Genomic DNA, 21,441 nt, shown 5'->3' with positions numbered 1-21,441 from the left:
ATCTGTTAAAGCTTTTTCTTCCTCTGTCTTCTGAGTTCCTTCACATTCTTTTCTTAACTTTTCATTTCCAATTAGCCTTGTATTTTTGTTATATACTTTTGTTGGTTTGAAAATTGCTCACTGAAATTCATCTTCTCTGCTTTTTGTAATTCCAAGTTCATCTTTTTTTGTAGGTGACTTGCTTGTTGGGAGTCTTTCTTCCATTTGAGAACTCTTAGAGAATACCACGTGTCCATAAGTGAGCTCAGCTAGCTAGTCATTGAGAAATTTTATATGGATGGGACTACCAAGTAAAGAAACCGATTCCACAAGCCATTCAGAAAAATCTCTTTACATCTGCTCCCATATTTCACTTTCACACATAGGGGTACACTTGAAGTGCAGATTGAGTTTGTTTGTTTACCTTTGGTAAGAGGCAACAGGTATCTTCCCTTTTCTAGCTACCAGAAGCCATTTTTTTTTTGATGGGTTGGTAAATAACCATTTGCTTGCCTCTCTGTTCCTGTTGTACATTGTCCCCATATCTCCTCAAGAAATGACTGGTTTCCCAAACCACACCCTCTCCTTGCAAAGCACATGCACATCTATGAATGAAGAATGTATTTTCTCTCCTCCTCACACCTTTCTCAGTTTACAGCATATGTAATTACATTCCCCAGGACTTGAATATGATGATATGGCATGAAGCAGAGAGATCTGTTGACAAATGGAAACTCTGGGATGTATTCTTTAGGGTATGACCTCAGAGATGAAATTATTTATCCTCTTATTTTATTAAAAAAGTTGATAATTTTAAGAATCTTATTTCCCAGTGTGAATGTTTGAACCACAGATACTACCGTATCTGTTTTTACTGCAACAGTTAATCCAGTGCAGGGGTTTTGATATGTGTGCAGTCCTGTATTAAATGTGGTATACTTCCCTTCCCCTCCCAGTCTTTTAAAATCTGCATTGTTTATCAAATGTGCATTTCTTACTTTTGTTGTAGTTTTTCATTGGTTTTTAATTTAACATGCTAGTTTTCAAGATGTAATCTTACACATTTGACTATTTTGTCACTGGACCAACACACCTGGTGAAGGAATAAATCCATTAAGTAGAAATAGTTTTTTTGTTTTGCTTTTGTTTTTAATGGAAAGGCTTTGTAAAAGAGAGGGCATTTTAAAGTTGTATGCTTGAAATTAAATGACACAGTTTTTCTAGGTGTATGTTTAAATTACTGAGATGACTATTTTTGAGGAAACTGTACTAACAATTATAATTTTAATATGGTGATTTGGGGTTGCCTTCTTAAGTTAAAATCTGCATACAATTTTAGTTGCAGTCATTTGAATGCAAAATAAAACATATTAGAGTGAGAGATATTGAGTAATTACGACTTTAACTTTGTGAATAGGTTGACAAATTTCAGATCCTAAAAATTTATAAATATTTGCTTTTTTTTTTTTTAAAGAAGATATCAGTAAACATAGCCTAGTCCTTTGAGAAAAGGAAGGAAAATGGAAGATTAACAAAAATGACTGACCAAACCAATGATTCTTTTGGTTTGATATATTGAAAACTTTATGTTGTTATTTTGGTTCCATTACCTAAAGGAAGGCTTCATTTTGTGACCATTTATTTTGAAGAAGAGGACCTTCTAATAATACATTTTAATAATATACCTTTAAGAGGGCTGATGGTTGTATATAGAAAGCAAGAAGATGTTTTAAAGTTCTTAGTTAACATTGTCTTTTGACTCTCTATTATCAGTTACCATAAAGTTTACATATTATTCTAGCCTTTCTCATTGAAAAGGCTTATGTCAGTTGTTGATTCTTCAAACTGATTTTGTGTAAACTGGAGGATATAATTAATAATGGTTGAAAATATAGTTCATAAAAAAAACAGCCACTTTTACAGTGGAAGTTACATTTGTTTAAATTACCTGTACCCGTAACAGACTCCTTTTCTGTAAATGGGGAGGAGTGCAAAATATTCCCTTTTGGAAAGGGAGCACAGTGCAGATCGTTTTCCACAGACAGCTGACCAATGTGAACTCTGTAGGCCACATTCCAGGAACTCTTATGAATGGATGCAATTGTGAACTGTCAACTACAACCAAAAGATTGTTGAAAACCTGATTGTAAGGATCCCTTAGTGGCCAATATCTTTATATCTTGTTAATGGTTTTATTTGTGTAGTTTGCTAATGACTGATTAAGTATTATAAATTGTGAATGTTAAGTGGTGTATCCTGACATGTGCTATATATACAAATTTTGTTGCTACAGTTATACATATATCTCATATACGCACACACTTTTAACAGAGCTTTTTAACTTGCTGTTTAAGTGAGAAGATTATGCAAATGTATATCAAGAGATTGTAACTCTTAACCTTTATCATAAAATCTATAGATACTTCTTAGAGCTCAAAAAGTCTCACTACATTTAGTCTTTACAAATGAAAGCTCCTTAGCTGAATCTGTATTTCTTGGGAGCTTTTGTTTCTTTATCTATATTGAGTTGTAGAGATAATTTTGCCCTACTAGATTTACAGTTGATGTTTAAGTTACACACACTAGATGTTATCTTACGTACCCTTACCAAGGATTTTGTAAACAGTGTAAAATCCTGTGTGTGAGTGACATTATTTAGTATAAAAACTGATAAATGGTGGATCCATCAGAGTGCCACACTGATTACTAAAATATACTTTGGTTATAAACATGGCTTTAAGTAAAGGAAATTATCATAGATTTCCGGAAAGATTGATGGTCCAAAAGTACCCAAAATTCCCAAAACTGAGTTTTATCAGTAGGAGTATGACTTTTTTTTTTTAACAGAGACATATATATTTAAATTTTTATATGAACTAAGTTCTGTAGGCTAAACATTGGATAACCATTAGAAAACATAATGGCTTATATGTGTGTGGGTAAGACACACTCTAAGTAACTATTTTAGTAACACTATTTTTTCCCTGTGGAGGAAGTAGGGTATGTTAAACTAAATTGCTTCTATTGGAAGTCTTTTTTTTTTTTTTTTTTTTTTTAAAGTACTGGTAGTGTGGTGTAAATGTTTTCCACTTCCTGAGAATAAATATAATATTAATCTGTTGAGAATTCTGATAGCACTAATTTGGAAATCGTAAAACATGATACTGGATTTATGGATCTGGTACTTGGTCATTTGGAATAGAGTTTAGTCTTTCTGTGCACCAGATGAGATTGGAAGCAGTCCTGCTCTCTAGTGTCCTAGTAACAAAGAGCACCCCAACAATCAGATGGTAAAGAAACCAAAATGAGTCTCTTTACTGAGGAATGGTTGATAGGGGAATATAAAAAGGTCTTGACTTTTCTTTCCTAAAATAGCAGAAGTTGGGGCAGGGGGAGTTAGAGAGTGATGGCACATAACCAAGATAGAAGAAAATAGAGCGAAATGACATGAAATACGGTCTCAGAAGGAACAGCAACACTTGTTACTAGTGAGAAAAAGCCATCTAATTTCTTTTCTTAATAATTGTTTTAGACCAATATGTATTTCCTTTTCTGAACAGATGTTGTTTATTTCTTAATTGCATTGCAATTTAAATACTCTTTAAGTATGAGGAAGAAAGGGTTTATAAAAACAGGTCTGTCTGGGTAAATGTAGCCTGAATGACGATGTTTCTTATTAATTTCTTATTAATGGGAAGAGCAGGTTTTTAAGAAGAAATCTTATTAACTGACAGTATTTAAGGGGTATGTATAGCAAAATTCCTGAATTGAAATAAATCCCTTAGTTTTTTCTTTATACTAAACCAAGTGGACTTGTGATTTGAAGCTGCTGTTTTAGATGGTATAAAACAAATTACTACATCCACAAAGAATGTGCATACCTGAGTCATTGGTATAATTTGGGTCTTTCCCACAGCATTTCTTGAACATACCAAATTACTCAATATTTGTTACATTCTTAAGCTAGTATTGTTCAGGGCAAAAACTTCTCCATAAAGATTTAGGAACAATAACCAATTCATATCATTCCCATACATCATTATGTGACTTTCATAATATATTTTAATATATACACTTCAAATTTGACTGGTATTTAAGGTATTATCTGCTTTTATCTTTAAAAATTATGTTTATAAGTTCTGCTTTTAAACCAGGTGAATTAAATTTCATCCATTCTTTTCTGGATTGCTTCTCAAATTTAAAGCCCCAAATTAGATTTAAGTATTTAGTTTTATTTCTTTGTACCCAAGCTTACATTTGTTAAAAAGAATGAAGTCTTATTAAGTCATACATTATATGTGATAGTTATGTGAAATTTCTGCAGATCACTGAGTTAATAATTTTAATAGTGTGTTCACCTAGGACATAGACTATTAATAAGTGCCTTGCTAATTAGAGTAGGCAAGACAAACAAGTGAAGTCTGAATGTTAAATTATTTAAAGCCTCTTTTCCCATAAGCTTTCACTAAAATTTGGTGAAACAGGGGCACCTGGGTGGCTCAGTCAGTTGAGCGTCCGACTTCAGCTCAGGTCATAATCTTATATTCTTGAGTTTGAGCCCTGCATCAGGCTCTGTGCTAACAGCTCAGAGGAATGGCTTCAGATTTTGTGTCTCCCTCTCTCTCTCTCTTCCTGCCCCTCCCCCAAATAAATAAATGTTAAAAATTAAAAAAAATAAAATCTGATGAAAGAATATTAATATATAGAAACTGATTAATATGTCAATTATTATAAATAATGCAGGTGTATTTTAAATGTTACTTTTAATGTTTTAGGGTATCCCTCTTCATTATTACACAAGTAGATTGTTTAATCTGTGAATGAAGGATACCCAAAGCAAAGTTTAAAACCAACTAGTTTCTAAAGTAGAATTAGAATTAAGTAGAGTACTAAATAGTTTTATAAGTTAAACCAAAACCCATCCTTGCTTGACTTGTATTCGGTCTCCCTTGCCTTTGAAAACAAAGCAAAAACAAGGAGAGGAAGGCTCTTGGTCAAGTAAAATCAGTAGTATGTTTAATTATGTATTAGCATGTCATATGAATGGCCATTTACAGATAGTGGAGTCAGACATGCCTGGGCTGAAAACCCAGCTGTGCTACATACCTGAGGCATTTTGACCTTGAGCTGGTTATTTAGCTTTCTAAGCCTCCTGTTTCCCCATATGAAAAATGAGGGTAATATCTGTGTTGAAGAGTTTGACAGGATTAAATGAGGTATCCAAATAATTTGTAAATGATCCATACATAATACAGTATGTATGGCAAGCATACATCACAGAAATGTTAGTATTTCATTGTCCAAACTGCTCTCTTGATCACCTCTTGGTGAGTCATACCAAGAGTCTTCTGTTCTGATCTGAAAGTGTAATTCCATGGTATAGATGTTAATAAGAGAAAGGGAGACATTGTTTTAAGCCAGAAAAGTCATGATGTTATAAGATGTATAATAGTTATGTTCTGGTCATGACTTTTCTACCACTTAGCCAGTTTCTTTGGTTAAGTTTTTTAACTTCTCTCAGTTTTCCTCTTTGGTAAAGAAGGAGTTTGAGACTTGGTTAGATTTTAAAGTTTCTTGTATGTGACTCTGTATATCTAGACATATATATATGTCTGCCAACTTAAGCCTTCTTGCCACCAGACTATCATGTGACCAAAAAAAGAAAGAAAAAAAAATTAAACTCACAGATACTCAAGAAGTAGGTTGGAACCCCAAGAAAACATTTAAAGTAACAATGTCAGTCATTTAAACTTTCTTTGTGTTCCCTGAAGAGTAAGTACTGGTATACAGAAATAAGACTATCCTGCCCTCTCAAGATCTCAGGCTATATGAAAATGTAAGCTTTCATATACATTATAGGCTGTGATGGAATAAATATAAGGTACTAATGGGAATAGTTTAGGGCCTAACGCCAGATTTGGTAGACCTCTGTTTAAAATAATTTATTATCTGCATAGGTAATACCTCTTGTACAGTTCAAAATATACAAGAGTATAAATTGAAAGCCTCTCTGATACCTCTATCCTCCAACCACCCAGTTTCTGTCCTCAGAATCAACCCATTGTTACTTGTGCATTCTTCAACTCTCGAAATGAATCTTAAAAGGGCCGTATAGGTTAGGTCAGTTGATAAGCAAAGCGGATGATTTTCCAAGTAGAGAGAGATGGCAGTTTGTGTGACAATGGAAGAGTGAGATGTCAGATTTGAGAAATGTAGTTAATTTGACAGGAACTAGAGTGAAGGATTTAAATGTTACAGTGAGAAATTGAATTTTTTTTTTTTATCAGAAGTTTATGGTTGCTGTTAAAGGTGTTTCTTGCAGCTTTTATTGTTAAAATAGTATGTATCTTGGAACCATTTCAGTACCCTTTTTGGTGATTATTGTACTTTTAATTAAAATCTTGCAATAAAGTTGTGTATAAGGAAATCCTGGGGGAGCTCTCAGTCCCAGAAGTCAGGATTCTTATCCAATGGAATGTACAAAATAGCTTGGTATACGTAGCTCTAAGTTTAAGTATTTTGTTTGCCTCAATATTACCTTAGTAATGATGAAATATTTGGTATATGTTAAGATTCTCTACCAAAACTTGATTTTTATATAGCATGATTTGGAAACTGTAATCCTGTTTTAAACACAAATCAAGCTTAATTATATCTGTGGCCCTATTTATGCATAATATCATTTGAACTTTTCAGCAACTATGGGGAAGTGTTCCTCCCCTTTTTATGGATTAAGAAAACAGACTTATAGGATTTAAATACATAGTTATTAAGTGACAAAGCATGGATTCAGACTTAGGCCTTCTGACTCCAAAGCCAGTGCTCTTGGATTTTTCCAGAGTTAGTTTTGTTCTATTACTTTGCTGACTATAGTATAGAGGAAGGAAAAGCTACTCTAGCCACTAATCTGTTGTGTTGTAACCCTTTACCTAAAGAATAGTTTTAATTATTTTAAATCCTTAGATAATGTTGGAGGTGGCCCTTGTTCCTCTGCTTATTGTATTTCCCTGGTTTCTATTTAGAGATCTCTGAAGTTGAGTTTTGACATAAGGGAAGAAGGTATTTGCTAAGTTTAGGGCTCATGTACCTGATACTTTAAGCTTCAACAATTTTGGTAGCTTAATTTTGAGGTGTAGTATATATCTATATTTTCCTCTCTGTTACAGTTACCCTACAAAGATAGTGTCTTAGCAAAGCAGGTAGGTATATGTCATGTTTGAGTCACATTGTGATATACTACTATCATGTACTTAGATATTAACAGGACAGGCTATTTAGTGTATAAAGTCAGAGAAAAAGATATATTCGTTCATTGGTTTTGAACAATGTCTACAAATGGGGAAACAGCATTTTAATTTAGGTGGCTGAAATAAATTCAGAATAAACCACACCTCAGTCTCCCTAAGAAGTGCTTTGTTGGCTTTATATTTAGACTAATAGTTAGCATTGACATCAAATATGTTATTAGAAAACTGGTTTCAAATTTTATTTCTTGGGCAGAAGAGAATTTATGACCAAAATTGCGTAAAATTCAGTATTTCTTTCCAATAAGTTTTTAATAACGTCAGTTGCCTCGTGGTGCCTTCAGATTACATAGACTATAACCTTGAAATGATCCCCATTAACAGCATTTTCCTTGGGCTCTTAATTTCCTCAATTTTATGCCATTCCAAAACAGAAGTCTTTGATGATCAAGCCCTTCAGTATTTACAAATGGCTCTTTTGAAGTTCTGATCAGCTAGGTTTAACAGACTTGACTCCTTTAATCTATGCCTGTTAATCAATGTTTTGAGACTAATTGTTGCTATTTGCAAAAAATTCCTCTGTTTATGGAAAACACCCTGCTGAAGTATTCCAGAAACCAAATGTTTATCCTTGCAATCTAGACTATTTGAATTTTTCTAGAGTACATAGATTGTATAACTCCATATGGCTTCTTCATTTTGAATGTATGTAAAAAGTGATTCACTGCCAGCTTTTGCAACCTGAGTATTTGTTCTGACATGTTCTGAAGACTTTAGGCCCATTTATAGTATTTTATTTCATTGGTTCCTTTTTTGCCCCAAGATCCACGACTAACTGCAGATACATTCTTTTTTCACTTCTACATTTAACTTATGAGAAACATTTCATTATTAGAGTCTATGCTGTAAAAATGCTGGAATCTCATAACTCAAGTCATATGACTTCATTTAAAACCAATTTATTTGGCATATGAATTTGATTCAAGTTAAATATATGTGTATGTATGTTTCCAAGGTCAGGAGATCTGAAGTTTTTTTAAAGAATGTCATCCTTATAAATATATTGTAAATACTCTTTAATGAATTTTAAATTCCAGCCTTGCAGAATAGCCTCCACGTTTACTCTTTGTTATCCTCTCATATTTACTGCTTTCCTCTTTGAGTCACTCTGTTTTAAATCCAGGGTCTCCAAACAGACCTATGTGAATAGCAAACTTGTCCCCATATGGTCCTGAGTAAGCCTGGTAAAAGCCAATTGAGTTTTCAGTTGGTTCAGTTCACTTTCGTTTAATTTGGTAGACCGATTTCCAGTTACAGTAAAAAAAAAAAAAAAAAAAATGGCCTGACAGGTCTATCTTGAGAGGGTACAAGCTATTAAATAAACGGTAGTTAGCAGACTCTGAATCCTTGATATTAGGTCTAATCAGTTTGATTATCTGAGGCCTGGTCTAGAGAAAAACAGAGAAAGGGTTAAAAGAATAGGAAACAGTTAAAGTAAGTAGAGCAGGCAAAGAGAAGTAGATATGCTGAAAATGCCAATTAATCAAACAGTTGCTTTGGTGACACTCTGGCATCTAGTGTCTGTCTGCCTTTCCTAGTTTTAGATCATCTAAGAGGTATCCTAGTGGTTACAATAAAAAAATAGCCTTTAAAAAATATTTTTTCTTAAAAATTTAATAGATAACACAATGAGTCTTATTCAGAATTTTGAAATCCTGGAATTCTGTTGAGTATTTGTTTGATTGTTGATCATCGGTAATTCATGGCTCTTCCAGTAGAATTTGGAAATAGCTTTCTTATTGTACTACTAATAAAGACCCAGACCTAGAGAGGTTAAAATTTAACTCTATGTTTAGCATAGTAGTTTAAGAGCATAAACTGTAGGACCAGATTGCTACCTACTAGCTCTGTGATGTTAGGTGTTTTCCTTTTGGTGAGGTAGAAATAATAATAATACCTACTTTTGGGGCTGTTGTAGAGTTCAGTTAATATACATAAATAAACAGACAAACCCAGAATAGTGTCTGGTATTTAATAAGCACTTATGTTCTTAACTTGCTGTTAAGACCCTTGCCACAGCAGGAGTCAAGGATTTTAGAAGTAATGTGACAAGTTTTTGTTAGCTCCCTAACATACAGATTGAAGTTGGGAAAACTATGGAAATATGCTTAGGTACAGGGCGAACTATTAGAGAGGAGGTTTAGTAGTCAAATTTTAGTAGTCTCTTAAGAAATCCAGGGATGTGAGATGAATCATGCAGGCTGGGAGCTTGCCTTGATGAACCCATCAGGTAAGATAATGTGGTTATAGCCCTAGCGAATGTGTCTCCAGGGAATGGTAGAAATGGATGGTGATTAGAAAGCTGCCATACAATTGCTGCACCGTTTTTTGCCCTAATCCAGAGAAAACACAAATAAATGGGTTCTGAAGGTAGAAGAAATCATGTCAAGTCCAACCCAGAAAAGGACTCGTTGGTCGTCATCAAACCCTATTAAATAGATCCTGTTAAGATTTTTTATATTATGAAGGTGTAGCCTAATTTATTGTATATGAAAACTGTACCTGAGAATAGCTTTGCTGAACTGCTAAGTGTTTAGAGCTTTATAAAGGCATCTGATACAGACTAATGTTGATTAGGCTGTGAACTGATTCATGTTTGTGTAGACATACACACATACACATAATTGGGTGTTATTTTATCTGTATTACTCCTTTCTTTTATAACTGTGATCCTGAATTGTCAGGGTCTGCTGGATTTCATCCAGTTTTTTAATTTCTTTCAAAATGTTTTTAAGCAAGCTTATGTAGTGGTTTTTTTTTTCTTTTAAAGCTTTATACTATATTAGAAATCTAAGATCTTCCATCTTTTTTTGAAAAATAGTGATTTGACTGTACTTTCTCAACCTCATTTCCATTTGATTCTTGGATCTCGCAGGAATCCTTCAACTGCTTTCTACCAAGCGTTCCATTTGAACACGTTTCAGGAATCAAAGAACCTCTGGGATAGGTATGAATACTTACATATGGAATGCATACATGCAAAAGTGTATGCATGAATTGCTTTGCACTGTACTGGTATCACATCATTAAAACTAAACTTTATATGTCATTTTAGGGGGGGAATCATGTGGTATCTAGCATGGGACAAAGCAGCAAAATAAACCAAAAGGACAATCTATATTTTAAATAGAATATAAGCATACTTTTGTTTTTACTTATTTTTTAAGTATATTTACTTTTTTGAAGGATTACATAGTCTATTGAATTTTGCTATATGAAATATCCACTTACCCTTTATATTTCAATGTAAAAATATATTCTGTAAAATAAACTACGGTTGTTTTACTTTTTCCTATTTTATATTTCTCTGTAAACGCCTTAGTGACTCAAAGCGAAATGTTACTTATTAAGAAATTGGAGAAGGGACGAGACCAAGGTATTAAAGTATTAGTCACTGTTTAATTCTTGCTGCGAAACTTTAACATCAAGCTTGTTTGCTCGAATTCCCTAGACCTGCATTACTGTTTTATAAACTCCTAAAACAGCTTTTCTCATAGAAATGTTATATAAATTTCATTTTTAACTTTTAAAAATATAGAGTCAAGTCTTAAGAGTTCATTTATGGCAAAAGGTAATTTGGTTTATCTTTCTGCTTATTACATAGTTTTAGTATATGCTCTGTTCAGTTATTTGGCTGAATATTTATTAGCGCTCCATTCTGTGTTTAATTAATAGAATGAGCACAAATGCTGTTTTAAAAATTCACACAAAGCTTTGCTAGATTCTTTTAACTCTGCCTGGCAACGCATTTGTGTCCTCTGGCATAGTTTGGATAACACTCATGGACTTAACTTCATCTCTTTCATTAGAAAAGAGTATTGCTAAGTGCATGTACATGTCATGCTAAGACATGGTTTACATTGCCTACAAATGGTAACAGTCTTTTAATTCTTAGACTTGATTTGCTGTGTGTCACTCTGAAGAAATTGTCTAACAAAGTATCTTTTTGGTGATCTGTTCCTTAACTGAAAATGTTTTAAAATAGTTACTTGTAGAATAAGAAGTTTTAAAATTTATAGTACAATGTTTATAATTCCAATTTTGAAATTATACAGCTATATCAATATAAAGTAAGACATAAGTGTAAATTGTGGCATAAAACAAGCATGGATGCTCAATCATTCAAATGGCTTATCAGATGTAGCCAGGATGAGTACCTTGGGTTGTACTTTATACTTTTGTATTAGAAAAAGGAAAAATGGCACTCTATTTAGAAATGTATAATAAGAGAAGTTTTAGTTGAATGGTAATTTATTTCAAATAGCTAGATTTTGTAAGCTACCATGATATCAATATGATTAAGAGCTGTTCATCAAAACAATATAGAAAGGTTTGAGCTTTATTTTTTGTAATTTTGACCTAATATCAAAAGTTTTCTTTTGTTCCATTATAAAACAACCACGGAAGTTGCCTGCTCATCATTTGTTGTTATAGCTAAATACTCCTAATCTGTTTTCCTTTTTTAGATACAGAAATATTTAAGGTATCAGAAATGAGGCAAGTTGCTGTATCTGTAGTTTCTCATGGTTTGAAAGTATTTTCTCTTCTCCCTGAAGCCTGTTGTCCAGAGCCAAAGATGTTAATAGATACTTGTCTGTAGTGTGTTGACACCAAACTTATATTATAGATCAGCCATTCTTCCCTTTGGTACTAAAGTGACAAGTCCAACTCCATAGAAACGAACTAGTGGCTTCCTTTGAACCTTTCAACTAACTTACTAGATTTTCAGTTGAGAGCAATAGTGGCTAGCTTTATTAGTTCTAACTATACGAGTTCAGTTGGTAAATAGCTACAGACTTTTTAATAGGTATATTAGCAAATAAAGTATTGTGGGACTATTCGTTTTTTTTTCATTGCAGACAAGGGGTTGAAGATTTGTGTGTGTTAAGCTTTAAAATATATTAAATACTCTTATCCTAACCATGGTTGTAATCTCACCAAATTGCCATATTCATTTTCTTACCATTATAAATTAAGGATTTTTTTTTTAATTACACTAATTTGACAAATAAGTATTTTGCAGGGGATGATTCTATTGAATAGAACCATTCAGGAGTTGAAGGGACTATAAATCCTTTACAGTATCTAAGTTTGAGGTATAAATTTGCTTATCAGTGTTGATAAGTACATTTCAGGCTCTTATTTATGAAATCTTGGAACTCCTATTCTGTAGAGGCAGCTTTTAAACCCTGTGCCAATTTTCATTAAACCTGCCCGGAATAGCTGAAGATCCTTGGTTTGCCTTATTTGAAAGACTGAAATCTTACCTCCTCCCTCCTCCCCCCCCCCCCCCCGTATTCTTTTAGCAGAGTATCTTTTAATCAAAACATAAGTAATTAATATACATTTCCTCACATTGACTCAGAGTTCCCTAATGGCCCCTTTGTTTCCTTCTCTCTTTAAATTAGAATTAGCAAATTGAGAAGATTTTCACCCATCTGCCTCTACCTGTATTTAGAGATTGTATTTCTACTGATAACCAGCACTTTATTCAGTTATTATACTAAAGTTTAAGCACCTACCTGTAGGTGCCATCATTGTTTTCTATCTTCCTGTCATTTACAGAGTACTCAGGGAATCAATCAGCTGAAACCATTGCCAAATTTAAGGACAATTGATACTGATACTTTAAAAATAATACATCCCTTTCTTAGGAAGCCCAGAGTGTTTGCATTGACTATTTATTAAGCTTCCATAATTAGCTTTCTGGAGATTATTTTACTATAGTTATACTTAGTGATATCCTAGCTTATTGGCATTTTAGAATAGTAACTTTAAAATTTGACTTTCTATTTCTCTGTAAAGAACAGCTTTCCAGACTTAATTATTGGCATTGCTTTGTTAGCAGTGCAATGGTAGGTAACAAATTAGTTTAGAAACCTATTTTAACGATCACTGGGGAACAGGCTGTTGTTGAGTCCTTTGCAAAAAAGCTGAGGGTAAGGATTTATAGCAAACAAATTTGCCCTCTTGTATATATCGGGTCAGTAAGGTAAAAGAGTAGGGAGGAAGAAACTTTTGCTCAGGTAGACTAAAGGAAGAAATTAGGTAGCTTGTAAGGATTTAGACTTCATTGATAAACGCTTGCAGTATTTCTGCCTTAATGAAGAAAATGCATAAATGTAGTTAACAAATGAGAGTAACAGTTGCCAGGTGCACTATCCCCTTGAGTTGGCTTGTCCTTCCTTATGATAGCACCAGTATTTAAAGAGAAATAAATAAGGAAAATAGCGCACATGAGTTAAGTTAAAGAGTGTCTAAATTTTTGATCTTTATGCTAGATACCTAATTTCATTTAAATTGCTTTGTTTTGTTCCTATGAGATTTCATTTTTGAAGTTAGGAGTAAATCAGAAATAAGCTTCTTGTATAAGATAATTTGTTTTGTTTTACTCATCCTCCAAGAAGCTTGGGTACATCATTAACACCCCCTAGTACTTACCCAGATGGTAAACCTCAGGTTTTAGAACTTGGCTAATCTAGTTTTTGTGAATGCTTTAGTGATAGGACTTTAAAAAAATCTTCTTATTGAAGTATAATTTTTATCAGAAAAGTACACCATTCATAAATGTACAGTTCAACTGAACATACTTTTGTAACCAGCACCCAGATTAAGACACAAAATTGTAGTTCTTATTTTGTGTCTGTCTTCTTTCACCCCATGTTTGAGATTTATCTATGTGGTTCTGCACAGTTGTAGATCTGAACTACAGTTGACCCTTAAATAATGCAGCAATTAAGGACACTGGCCCTTTTCTCTCCCTCTCCTGGACACAGTTGAAAATCCAAGTGTAACTTACTGATAATATAAACAATCGATTAATACATATTTTGTACGTTATGTGTATTAAATATGGTATTCTTGCAAATTAAGCTACAGAAAAGAAAATGTTATTAAGAAAATCATAAGAGAAAATACATTTATAGTACTAAAAAAATTAAGGTATGTTGAATTACTATGCTATACGCATGAAACTAATGCAACATGTCAACTATAAATAAAATCCACATATAAGTAGGACGTGTGCAGTTCAAACCCATGTTGTTAAGGGGTCAGCAGTACATAATTTTCAAGAATCACCATAATGAGTTGTTGGAAATTGTTACTAGTTAAATATTCTTTCCTTATTAGGAGATGTTCTGTACTTACTAGAAGTACCTTGAGGATATGAACCTGAATTGTTTTGTAAGCACCCCAGATATATTTTCTAATAATTTCTATATAGTACTTATGTAATTTATTATGTGATTACATTTTGACATATTCCAGTTAAGGATATCCAGTAGAGGATAATCAAAGACACAAAATTAGAGGACAAAGTTTTAGTAACCTGTCACCTTTTAGGACTGGATCTCAGATTTAGAAAATAACCTAAAGACATGTTTATAAAATGTTTAGACAATAAAGTAGGAAGTTACAGGTATTATCAGATGATAGCATTTATAAGTTTAACAGTCTGAAGCATGTGTAGAAAATTAGAAATTGAAAGAACTTGTGTGTAAATTTAGGAAAGTTGAAACTTAGGTTAAATAGGTGGAGTAAAAAATCCCTAGATGTATTTAGTTGCCTGCATTTTATGGTATTGATCAGCAAGTGACAGTCCTGTCACAAAAGCCAATGTAATTTTAGACAATCTTTTTAGATCTCAAAGAAACAGGAAAAGATGGTGACAGACTTAGTATACTCCATTTCTATAGGATAGTTACTTTAAATACAAAGGTAGCTAAAAACTACTTTCTTTGTACTCTACCCAGACAATCAGGTGGGTGTTTTGAACAGAGAGGCTTGAGCTTGCTTTCTTAAAGTAGACACATGCTCTGTAAAAAAAAGTCTTTCCATCACTACAAATTAATATTAATACAGTTAACAGCTGTCTTCCTGCTTATGTCAGGAATGTTGACTTTGAGGTTTAAAGCCAATTACTTCTAAAATCCCTGTTCTGTGGAGTTTTATTCCCCGCACTTAGTTCTAAATGGAAAAGAAGAGATGAGAAAGGCGTTGGAATTGTGCTACTTCTGTTTTATCATTGTTGGCCATGATTATCACAAAACCTCACAGAACTGTGTATTTGCTTAAGGAATGGAAGACTAGCAAACTCTTAGAAAAGAATCCTGTACCAGAGGCATTTAACTGTTGGTCACAATAGGAAAACCAGTGAGCTGGGTCTTAACATGGAAAAAGATAAGTGAGAAAATCATCACATGATTGAAAGTGATAACTGTCATTTAAAATTCAAGCATTTGAATGTCTCAAGTACAGCTGGAGGCACTGGGCAAGGCTTCTCTAGGAAGAGGCTTTTTGAGTTGGAACCTGAAAGGTGAATAGAATTTGCTCATACAGAGTTAAAGAACTGAGGGAAAGGGAGAATTCCAGTTAGAGTAATACAGTGAGCAACTGTGTAAGTATAGAGCATATGTGGTAAGGATGGTTAAATTTGTTGCACAAAACATTTGAAGACACCAGAGAAGAGATGTTGGGTTAGACAGAGACCAAAGAGAATAGAAAGGTGATGAAGGCCTGAATTAGGCAATGGAGATGAGAAAAGAATAGTTATCAGAAGGTAGGAATTACACGATGTTATAACTTACTGGATATTGACTCCAGAGTCTAGAACCTAATTGACTGAGAGAATGGTGGTACCAATAGGAAGAATTAGTAAAAGAATTGGTTTGAGAAGGAGAAAATAGTAATGAGATTCTGGTTTTAGCTACTTTGGGATGTGTGGAGCTGCTGGAAAGTCAAGGTGGAAATACTCAGGGTACAACTGGAGCTGCAGACTTGCAGCTTGGTAGAGAAGCCAAGGCTAGATGAGATTTAAGAACCATTTGTGTGTTTTATTTATGTATATATGCATATAGAGTTCAAGCTTTAGGGAAAGCTGAGTTTGCCAAGGAGTGAGCAGAGTAGGGTAAAAGGGTCAAGCCATAACCTTGGGAAACATTATCTACTTTTAGAGAATAGGAAAAGCTCTGAAGAGGGTAAGTGATCTTGGAAAGTAGAAGATAGATTCTGGGAATATCATTTACTAACTAAAAAAGGGAACATGTTTGAATTTTGAAAAAATTTCAAATTTACAGAAAAATTACAAGAATAATAAAAAGCTCCAATAATCTTACCAAGATTTAGCATTCATTAACATTTTGTCATACTTGCTTTATGACCCTGACATGTTATTTAGGAACCATTTAAGTTGCAGACATCCTGTGCATTTGACCCAAAAATACTTTTAGCATAAGAAGATTCTATTATCTAACAACAGTATAATTAGCAAATTCAAGTTTAATATACTGTAATCTGATACACAGTTTATATTCAGATTTTGCAGTTGTCCCAGTAATGTCTTTCATTACCATTTTTTACCTGATCCAAGAGCCAATACAAGATCATAGATCACATTTAATTATCAAACACCTGTCTTTTTTCCTCCTTCTTATGTAATTAAATACTTCTGTTGTATTAGTCTTCTCTGGGATTGTTAAAAGTTTAAATATTCACCACAAAAAAAGGAGTGCTAGTATTCTGGATAAAATGATAAGGTAAAACACATCTGCCTAGTTAGTCTGTATTGTCAGGGTTGGAGAGAGGAGATAGGCAAGATGTCTAAAATCCAGCTGAAACAACTGTTGGGGCTGGAAAAATGTTACAAGGGGATGTCTTTTATTTCTCAGACTTGCGGGGTGGGTAATGGCAAGAGAAGAACCTGTGGATATTAATGTGGGTGTGTCCCTTAGAACAGAAATGCAAGTGTATTCATGTACCAATTTTTTCTGTTAGGTGATTTTTATGCATACATATTAAGTTGGGATTCTAATCTGGAATTGGAAAAAGTAGTGTAATTTGAAGACCTTTTTACTCACCTGTTGGGGTTACAAATAATGTAATTGCTATCCTTTATATTCTGTTGTATCCTCCTAATTTTATTCTGATAGTTGTGTAAGGTGAATTATCTGCCACCAGATTTTTAACCATAGATCTGCGTCTCATTGTTTGATGTGATGTTTGGTGGATTCTAAGCATTTCTTTTCCTCTGTTAGCTTTTCTATGGCTGGCTGAAATGGGACACCTGACTTGCTGACATTATTTTCATCACATGACCAGACTTCAAAATTGATGATGATAAATTATTAACAGCTTATCCATTATTATATGCTTCTGCTCATGTGTTTACCACCTTCTTCTTTAGTTAGTAAATTTTCTTAACATAAGTCACCAAGGCCTACTCTGAGAGGTCATGGTAATTACTTTCAGGGTAAAATTTGAGAAACAGTTGAAATAAGTGGAGATAGTTGGTAAGGTCTTATTATTGTTAATTTATTTTTACTTTTCACCAGAATAGTTTTAAGTAAACCAAACCTTTGAATAGAACAGAAACTTGTATGTGTGTATTAGTGTGTAAACTAATTTGCTAAACCCAATTTATTTTTTCTATGGAATCTAGAACTCTAACAAAGCTTTTTAAGAAAAACTTTTACTGAACTTGTTCGGATGAGGATATTTAAATATAGCCTGAAGTTGTTGAGCCAGAACAAATATATATAGCATCTGTTTTGTTTTCTTTCTAGTCTTAAACAATTTAAAATTTTAAGCTCACACTTCACTCAGTGTATTTAAACTTCCAGATAGTTTGGCAGCCTTTTAGGAAGAGACAGATACCAAGTGGAGTTACTTTATATTTTTGTTTCCTTAATTTGGGTTGGTACGTAGTTAGATGAAATGACTGACTATATTCTAGTTGGCATTTTCTTTATTATTTATGTGTGCACACGCATACTCGTACTAATATTCTAAATTACTCAAACTGAGGGTTGATGGGGGGTGGGAGGGAGGGGAGGGTGGGTGATGGGTATTGAGGAGGGCACCTTTTGGGATGAGCACTTGGTTTTGTATGGAAACCAATTTGGCAATAAATTTCATATATTGAAAAAAATAAATAAATTACTCAAATCAGGAAATATATTAGATTTTTGTGATGGATATAAAGCACTTAAATGTGTTAGTGTACCAAAAATTATCTTCTGTGTTTAGGTTTCCGTTGAATACTTTTAAAACATTTTTCATATTTGACAGAAATAAATTTAAATAGGTGGTAATAATTGAGAATATGTTTTGATATATATCCTTAATAAATAGCATTTTTATGCAATTTTGTTTCCTGGTTGTTTTCAAGGTTTAAAGATCCTTGATTATAAATACCAAAAGATTTGGAAGGTGCTGATTGTTATTTTTTTTTTCAGTTTTTAATTTGATATTTGACCCAGAAACAGTGGTATATATAACCAGTGTCTTGGAAGCCAAAAGTGTGTCTTACTGTATATCTCCCTGTGGGTAATGTCAGGGTAAAGAAAGTATTCTTGCCCTGGGGTCTACCCACTATTTGAAGGTAACAAGGAGTTGCGGAAGAGTTGTATTGTCTGATTAATCCCACTCCTTCTGTTCAGAGTGACTATTAACCATTGAGCTTCAGAAAATTTATTTGCAGCACCTGTTTCTGTTTTAGGTATTACTAACTTAGTTCGGAAAATGTTGCTGAATGTATGTTTGGGATGGCTATATTATGTTTCAAGAAGGAGATATTAACTCTTAAAAACGTAATATGTGATGCTCTCTTAAATTTTAAGAGCAGTTATATTTCCTTATGTTAGCTGTTATTAATAAAAGCTGAGTCAGATATCCTGCCTTCTGTTAACAAAGCCTGCCATTCCTTATCACATATGTATTTAAATAACATATAATTGGCTTCTACCTACTCTGTTTTCCATTTTTATTTTCTGTTCCAACTCCCAATTAATTTATTTTAATCCTCTATAAGCTGTTTCTTCTCCTTTTGAAAGAATGAGGAGTGTAAATCACTTATGAATGAACATGATCTATTAAAAACATCAATAACCTATTTTGTTAGAGGTATTTTTCAGAGCTGTATGAATGAAATTTTTAAGCCATATATTTTGTGTTTCTTTCACCAAAAGGTGGATTGGATATAGTGCACAGCATGCTAAACACCTTCTTTAATATTTTTAACATAGCTAATCATCTTAAATTTTACCTTGACTCATCCACAGATACAGGTTTCCTTTACTGTGTATGTCTTTTTATATGTGAGTTTCTTAGAACACACTGTCTTTCCAGTGTTCTTATTCTGTTAGGTACGTTTGGACTAAAACTTTTCCGTAAGTTTATCTTTGATATTCTTAGCTTCCTTTCCCCAATATGTAATCTGTGGAAAGACTATATTTAATTTATTGGGAGCATACAGAGTTGTCCCATTTCCCCCTTTTTTCCATTTAAAAAACAAGCATTTCTGATCTTTAGAAAAGCAAGCATTGATTTATCATGTCTAGGATTTCTCCAAACAGTGTAGTGAAGTTTTTAAGGATGTGGTTTACACGTGAAAGTGAAATTTTATATCAGACCAAACCTAAGCACATTTATTCACATAGCAAGTTCCTTTAGGAACTCTTGCAGATTTGTTTGATTTTGCATATCGGTTTTCAGATGACTTGGAAATTGTAGATCATCCACTTTCTTGCCCCTGTGCTCTCTACATTGTTCTATCAATATAAATTTGCCATAAAATTAGCTAAATCATGGTAAACCTAAGCCTAGTTCTTCCTGGACTATACCATAAGAACTTTCAATAGCACATACTTGGTTAAATGGGATTTTTCCTTCTCACAAATTGAAAAAGAAGGAAATGATAAATATAGGAAATGTTCAGAATTTGTTTTTGATAGCAATCTTGCCAGAGATTCAAGATTATGATTGATCTATTAGAACAACTTTCTAAATAAATATTCATTTTGGGGAGAATTCTAATTTTAAAAAGAATATCTAATTAGTCTTAACTATCTTCATCTACAAGCGACTCAGTTACCCAATTTTATTTCACATTTTTAATAAGGATTTCCTACATTTTGGAATTTACTCATTGAAACCCTTCAAATGTGACCCCTGTACTTGGTAGCAGCTAATTTTGAAAATACATGCTGGGAGAAAAATCTGATAAGGAAAATTTTGTATTTTTGAATATAATATAGCTCTTAAGTCCTAAATTTACCATACATTCGTATAATGCACACACTTCTTAAATTTTTTTTTTCTATAAGCTTCATAATAAAACAACTAAGTTTGCTTTATATGACTGGTGTGATTCTTTATTCCAGAATCTTTCCAGGCATTTATCGTTAACAGTGCTTATTGTTGGCAGGCCCTTTAACAGAGGGTCAGGTAGTGTGGCTTTTAAATGGCCAGTCCATCAGAGCCTTTACAGACAAGCAAATTACCAGCATTACAGGTACATATATTTCAGGAAGCATTTACTCTGCTACATATGTCTGGGTATTGTGTCTTCTCATGGGACTTGTCCCATAAAAGAGTACATCATCAAAAAGGACTTTTTAAAATCATGGTAGTATTGTGGTTGATAGGAGACAAGAGTTGCTTAAAATGTTTTGATAATTTGTTAATGAAATGACCACGACTTTAAACTACTACTTACCTCATCGTTATGGGTTTTTGCCTTCACCAGGTGATTACATTATAAGGCTGTACTTTGACAAAAGATAGTAAAGTTGTATGATTTTATTGAAGTCAAATGTGTTGTGAGATTACATTTGGAAAGATATTTATAAATTGGAAAAATTCTAATAGTTCTTCAGATTGTGTAGGAGACTTTTAAAGACTGTGTGTGATAGAAAAAAATCCATTAAAAGTTAAAATCTGTAACAGCATAACTCCAACCCTCTACATTTGGGTCAAATATTTCTGGAGATTGCTGCAGAGTTTCCTTTACAATGCTGTCTTTGAGTTTTCTGTGGCTTTGCATATATTGATCTTCCTCAGTAATGGCTTCCTTTCCCCCCTTTCCCTTGCCCTGTTATGTCTTTTTATTTAGAGGGATAATTTAAATTGGCAAAAATGTGCCCATGAATGTGTGGGCTGCCTTTTCTGTGGATTACTGGCAACTAAAAACAGAAATGAGTATTCACACTAGATAGAAAATGTTACAAATATTACCCTTCAACAATTAAAATAGATGCCCAATTGAAAGCTTTCTTGTAAAATTTAATAAATTCAAGATTATTAAGTAATTTTTTATCATTTATTAAATATTCCTACCCCTAATTTCATTCTGTGCCCACACACAGATGAGCTGTAGGAC

The 21,441-nt window shown here is 33.2% G+C and overlaps 1 protein-coding gene across 3 annotated transcripts in view; it reads left to right on the top strand.

The window, feature by feature from the left end:
• Positions 1-21,441, top strand: part of TSC22D2 (TSC22 domain family member 2) — a 49,858-nt gene that overhangs the window by 4,264 nt on the left and 24,153 nt on the right. Inside the window, exon 2 of one of the 3 annotated variants that reach the window (XM_043595138.1) lies at positions 10,159-10,230. The exons of the other annotated variants lie outside the window; for them this stretch is intronic. Coding sequence (XP_043451073.1) covers positions 10,159-10,230 — 72 coding nt within the window. The remainder of the gene's footprint in view (positions 1-10,158; positions 10,231-21,441) is intronic. 3 annotated transcript variants of the gene reach the window in all.

This window comes from Prionailurus bengalensis, chromosome C2, assembly GCF_016509475.1.
Source record: "Prionailurus bengalensis isolate Pbe53 chromosome C2, Fcat_Pben_1.1_paternal_pri, whole genome shotgun sequence".
In the NCBI taxonomy this organism is placed as follows: domain Eukaryota; kingdom Metazoa; phylum Chordata; class Mammalia; order Carnivora; family Felidae; genus Prionailurus; species Prionailurus bengalensis.
The sequence above is the reverse complement of the archived record's forward strand: the minus strand, read 5'-3'. Positions and strand labels throughout refer to the sequence as shown.